The sequence below is a fragment of the Phoxinus phoxinus genome, assembly GCF_949152265.1.
Source record: "Phoxinus phoxinus genome assembly, chromosome: 2".
Lineage (NCBI taxonomy): Eukaryota > Metazoa > Chordata > Actinopteri > Cypriniformes > Leuciscidae > Phoxinus > Phoxinus phoxinus.
In genome coordinates this window covers 39087776-39093775 of record NC_136877.1, presented here as the reverse complement: position 1 = coordinate 39093775, position 6000 = coordinate 39087776, and the positions used below count along the sequence as shown (strand labels likewise).

The window sequence follows — 6000 nt, the reverse complement described above, 5'->3', positions numbered from 1 at the left end:
TTTAAACAAATTTAGTATTTACTGCTTTAGTGCCCTTGCCGATTAATGTATTAATTTCATTAAAAACATCATAATGACTACAAACTTTTGAATGGTTGTGTGCATATATAATTATATTCATGTAGATACAAATATTTTCACACATATACACATGAACTTGTGTCTCTGGTCCCATTCAGATGGAGCATTACGCAGAGCTACACTGTAAAAAAATTTGCTGCGATTATTTAGCACAACTTAAAATCCAACATTGTTTCAACTTTAAAAAGTATGTGTTCAAGCTTGACTTAAAATATTAAGTTTAGTTAACTTAAGTTTAGTTTGGTTAAGTTGGATATTTAAGTTATCTCAACAAATTTTAACTAATCGCAGCCACATTTTTTACAGTGTACAGTGAGGATGTGGTGCCAAATCCACCACTCTGTTAAAACTTGCACTGGATACTATAATATGGCTATTTCTCTATATGGTGTAACCTAGTTACAATGAGTGAAAGAATACGAGAGCGACACAGTGCTCCTTCAAACCAGTGTACTCACCAGATTTACAATGTTATAACATTTATAATTTCCTCCCTGCACTGTTATGAGTTAACAAAACACATGTAAGAGCACCCTACAAGAAAAGCGAACCCAGAACACTGTATTATTGTATCAAAATATGTGCTGCATAACTTTTTTAATCACTCACTTTACCGAACAGCTGGTAGAAATGCAAGAGTCAGTTGCCGTTGGCTCCATGAATCCCTGGCTAGGCACTGGAGTGCTTCTAATTTGCTCTCAAGTCAAACACCCTGACCAGTCTGTTGTGGTTTGGCTTTAAAAGGTTAAATCTTCACATAAGGTGGTCTGAGAAAAAAAATCTAATCAAAGCAACACGGTTCTTTAGAATAGACTTCAGTTACATATGACTCAAAATGGCTCAATCAGAAAAGATCAAAATATACAGAATAGAATATATATAGGTATATATTTGACCATAGCATATTACACAGTGCTCATGAGGAGATACAAATACAGTCGATTTAACCCAGTGAATTCATGATAGCAGAAGCTTTAAGGCAATTAGGCGGCATGCATCATTACAGTAAAACGGCAAAATATAATTCTTAAATTCAATAACAGAAATATCCATCTTGATTGTTATAATTAAGAGACTTCTCGTGAAACTTGTATATGAATGACAACTTTTCATAGATGCTCAGCATTACCAGAGAGGATTTGTGTTTGCATAAATCCAGTTATTCAGCTATATACTGTACAGTGATTTGGCAAGAGAGTGTGTTTGCTTCAATGCAAGGATTTTTGGTTGTGATGTGCATAAAATAGTTATAAACAGAAAAAAATTATAACTTGAAATCACTCTTTTTGTACTTTCTAGGAATAGGACAGGAATGCATTCTCTTTACTGTCAAATCAGTGACGTTTATGGAAACATCAAATCCTTTCTTCTTTACATTTACCCAACTTTTTTTAAGAATAAAATGTAAACATTTCTGGAAATCCTAGATTATGTCAGATTAACCCAGATCTCCGGACATTTCCTGTTCATAGAGGAGATAGTATGATTCTTGCCATCAGATAAATGTAATGTGAGAACGCACAAAGTTGACAACAGATGCCCACAGTTTTGAGATTCCAGTTTCACAAACTGACTGTGACTTCACTAAACTAAGTAGAAGAGGAGCTCATGACCTGGTCATGGAGAGAAAACAAACAATTTGTGTATTTTGTCATGTAACAGCTCGTTCACAGGCATGTTTAGATGTCTGGCAACTTCTTCCAGATGCGTCTGTTCATTTTCATACTTAACAGAGTAAAAAGCAAAAAGGCACAAAGGCACCGGGCGCGAGCGTAACATTTACACAAATAAACAAGTCTTTTTTTTCTCTTGTTCTCGTTCGCAGCCCACATTCCACACACGTACATACATTCACACACATGATGCGAACCCACAGTTGACCTCGAATCCATTTAGTAGGGATTTCGCTAAAGCCAAATAACAGAGTTTGATAGTAATCAGAGAGGTGGGCTTGCTGACAGCGGGGGCTCAGCTAATAACCAGCCTGCCTTGGACCTTACAGCCCAACTGTACAAATCACGGTAGAACCTAAAGGAAGGAAAGGAGAGGAACGAATGGATGGTGGTGCGACGCGGCTCTGTCTCCCTCTCTCTGCGTGAAGGAAGAAGAAAGAAGCATCTGGCTGTGAAGAAAGAACCCTGTTTTACAGGAGACATGAAAAAGGATTAAAAAGGCAGGGAGATGAAAGTGTAAGTGGGAGTTAAAGAGAATACTGAGAGAGTTCAGGACCGGGTCAGAGAGCTTGATGTGTAATACATGTACAAACACACACACAGACGTTATGCAACTTTCATGCATATAGGACTAGAACAGGCTAACAAACACATGAAGGCACACACACACACAGACTTCATTATTTGAAGACTTCAAATAATCTCGGCCTGTCTTCAGCTTGCACATGTGCACGAGAAAGCCAGATCTCTCCAGCAGGATTGAGTTGTGGATTTTGATGGATTTTTGGTGAGGTTGGTTTTGAACGTGAGGGTCTATGTCCTCTTTCTCACAACAGTCTTACTGTGGTCCCTTTCCACTGAAGGGTCCAACCATCTTCATAGCAGCATAGTTCTGTAAAAAATGATAATAATATTTAAAAATACTAAATTCTGACATGGGTATATTTACATGTATGCATTTCATTAACGTTATACAGAATTAAATGAAATCTCTTAATATAATATACACTACAATTGGAAAGTTTCAGAGTGTTTTGGGGGATTTTTTTGAATGTTTTGAAAGAAGTATCTTGTGCTCACCAAGGCTGCATTTATTTGATCAAACATACAGTGAAATTACTCCAGTCTTCAGTGTTGTATGATCATTATAATATGGTGCTCAAGTACATAGCATTTCATTATCAATTTCGAAAAAAACAGTTGTGCTGCTTAATTCTTTTGTACAAACTGCATTTGATTTTTTTCCAGAAATATTTAAATAGTTCAAAAGAGCAGTTTATTTTAAATAGAAATCTTTTGTTACATTATACATTTCTTTACTGTCACGTTTGATCAATGTAATGCACCTTGTTGAATAAATGTATTAATTATATACTTCAGTACACATTTTTTTTTTAATTTAATGACAGTACATGGAGTAATATATTACACAGAACTGTAGGAAATGTCTTCAATGTGCAAGACTCCGTGTGTCTGCAATACTGAATAACACATGCCACATTCCTGAACTACGATCAGAGACACACATCTCTGATCAAACATTTCATGGTCACAGAAACCCCCATTTTCACTTTAATCCTCTTCATTCATTGACACAATTACTACCATGAGCTTGTACACACACACACACAGAGATACTTACAGGGAAGGCGTAGAGAAAGACTCCAAGGAAGAGAATAATGAAAAAGAGTATAAAGAAGCCCAGAATAAGCCACTTAAACCTCCTCCACACAATGAACCTAAACGTCTTATATGGGGACGAGAACCAAAAGAATGAGGTCTCAGGACGCCTGGAGAGAGATACAGACACTATATTAGCAACCTTATATTTCATTCTATAATTCCCACCTTGAGATGAGGACCAATAAAAGTGCTAATACTGAAAGCAGTTTTTTTTCTCGTTGTTATTTGGTAAGAGGAATGACTGCTTGACTTACTGTGGCTCTTCTAGATGAGGATTCATGTTGGGCTCATCTCTACCGTGTCCAGCAGGCCTCTCATCCTGCTCCTGCTCCGAGACGATTTCCAGTGACATTTCCAACTTTCCCTGAATGACAGAGACAGAGAGAGAGAGAGAGAGAGAGAGAGAGAGAGAGAATACTATAATATTTTTAAATATTTAATATTAATATTTAAATGTTACTATATAAAATTTAAAGTATTTCATATTTAATATGTAATAATCTTATATCAAAATATTGAACCAAAATAAAAAAATCGACTAAGCTAAGCAAACTATAAATGTGTATTACGCTATAAATAAATAACATATAATAGTGTCCATAAGGGATGTCCGGCTTAGGAAAATTGCCATTTTCACCCTTTATTTGAATGCTGTTAAAAATGAGTTAAAGGTTTTGTAAGCATAACGCATAGTTGTGTTTGAATCAATTGTTTTATTTGTGATAACGTAATGAAACATGCCAAATTGTGTGGACATCATTTTTGTTTAGGCTGTCATACAAAGAAATTATGAACATGAAATTGAATTTTGTAGTCAGTGTATGCTTTTTTTCCAGTGAGCTTTTTGCTTTTCAATTTGTGTGTGTTTTCTTTTGTTGCATAGTAAAATAAAAACCTGTAACTGTAGCTTGCATTTTTTTGACAAATAATGTTGTTGTTTTTTTGTTTTGTTTTTCAAATATTTGTTAATATTTTGATGGATTAACTGAACTTGTAGGCTTATTAAAACAAATATCCCTTCCGGATATCACCTTTGGCCTCTACTGTATTTACAAGAAAATGACTTAAGTATTCATACTTTTAATCAGTGCATTACAGTCTGATTGAATTATTCTTCCAGGTGTAGTGTATGTTGTATTGTGTCAAAAATACAACAACTGCTCAAATAGATGTGATAGGGCTGAATTGATATGATACCAGACATTTTCTTTTTGGTATGTAACAAAATTTCTCAGCACAATATTAACCCTGCTTTGTGTGTAACTCTTACAGCAAGTATCTTCTCGTTTTCTCTGTCACACACGCAAGGCCACCAGCCTTTCATTGTCTTCTGCTCAAACAAAGACACCAGTCTGTCCTGGGACTGAGAGAGCATGTCAAGGCCACACTTCTCTGGAGACTTTGCTGGACTCCGCATATGGTTCAGGTCCATCTCCAAAGAGCCTTAGAAAGAGGGAGACAAGAAATTAAGCGCCACAACCCTAAAGTTCAATGATACACTAGAGCAGTTGACTTCACCTAAGACTGCACAATAAATATAAGAAAAGAGAATGTCTGTGAATTTAACACAAGAGGAAAAAAGAAAATGTATGTCATCTATGTAAAATAACAGTACAGAAGCAAAAGTTAGCAAGCATTTGATTTTTTTTCTAATCGTTTCAAATAATATCAGTCAGAAAAAGTGTTTGTCCTTCAGACTTTGCTGCTGGCAGTCTGTCTGTAATTTACTTTGAGGTATTCACATTGTGGTCAGATGCTAATTATTTTACAAATGTACATAGATCAGTGTATTTTATAGAGGTCTCTAAAGAGTCAGGTCATAACTTATTTCTCTTCTAGTTGTGCTGACATGATGGAAATTAGGTTCAGCTGATAATAATAACATTAGCAGCAAAAAATGTTATAGAGGACTCGTGTGGTCTGAATGATGTATTTGCGTTAAGGTTGTTAAGTGCATTTATGCTGACGGTCACGCTTCACAGCAATGTGGTGGGTAACCTCTCACAGGTTAAGGAGGTTCAGGTTTTGGTAACCATCTCCCTGTGCACTCATGTCCATATACACAGACGTATAGGTTAATGACAATAAACCACACACAGGGTACTATCAGTGTGGTCCAGTCCCACAAAAAGTTTTTCATCTGTCATGTCAAGGATGAAAAATATGCTTGAAATACAGCCTTGTGGTGCTGTGCAAGGTTAACACGGCTGAATTTGCTGAGGGTGGCAAAGTATGGGAGGGAGTTGAGGAGTGATCTGGCTCAAGGGACGACTATTAGGTTTTGGTCTTACCAAGGAAATCGTCAAAGGAGAACTTGTCGTTGTCCCAGATCTGGATAGTAAGTTTAGGAGGAAGTTTTGTTTCAAGTTTATCCAGACTCCAAAAATGCTCCTGCAGAAAAAGAAACATGATGAGATTCACAGAAGTACAATCAGAACTTGCTAATTTGTCATTTTACTGGTGTAAGTGTAACCGTTCCTTTCATTGTGTGTTACTGTAACCATGACACGTGTAAATTATTTTCTGTTGTAATCGACATTATGCAGCAAATGCTGTCTAGAAG

General features: G+C 36.2%; 1 protein-coding gene across 12 annotated transcripts in view; it reads right to left on the bottom strand.

The window, feature by feature from the left end:
- Nucleotides 1–400: 400 nt before the first annotated feature.
- dysf (dysferlin, limb girdle muscular dystrophy 2B (autosomal recessive)) overlaps nucleotides 401–6000 on the bottom strand; it is a 76390-nt gene continuing 70790 nt past the window's right edge. For 7 of the 12 annotated variants that reach the window (XM_079605188.1, XM_079605185.1, XM_079605183.1 and 4 more), the window contains 5 exons: nucleotides 5729–5828; nucleotides 4708–4880; nucleotides 3692–3801; nucleotides 3397–3544; nucleotides 401–2646 (listed from right to left, as the gene is read on the bottom strand). In XM_079605188.1, coding sequence (XP_079461314.1) covers nucleotides 2593–2646; nucleotides 3397–3544; nucleotides 3692–3801; nucleotides 4708–4880; nucleotides 5729–5828 — 585 coding nt within the window. In that variant the 3' untranslated portion in view covers nucleotides 401–2592. The remainder of the gene's footprint in view (nucleotides 2647–3396; nucleotides 3545–3691; nucleotides 3802–4707; nucleotides 4881–5728; nucleotides 5829–6000) is intronic. The other 5 variants (XM_079605186.1, XM_079605191.1, XM_079605192.1 and 2 more) reach the window with 1 other exon arrangement.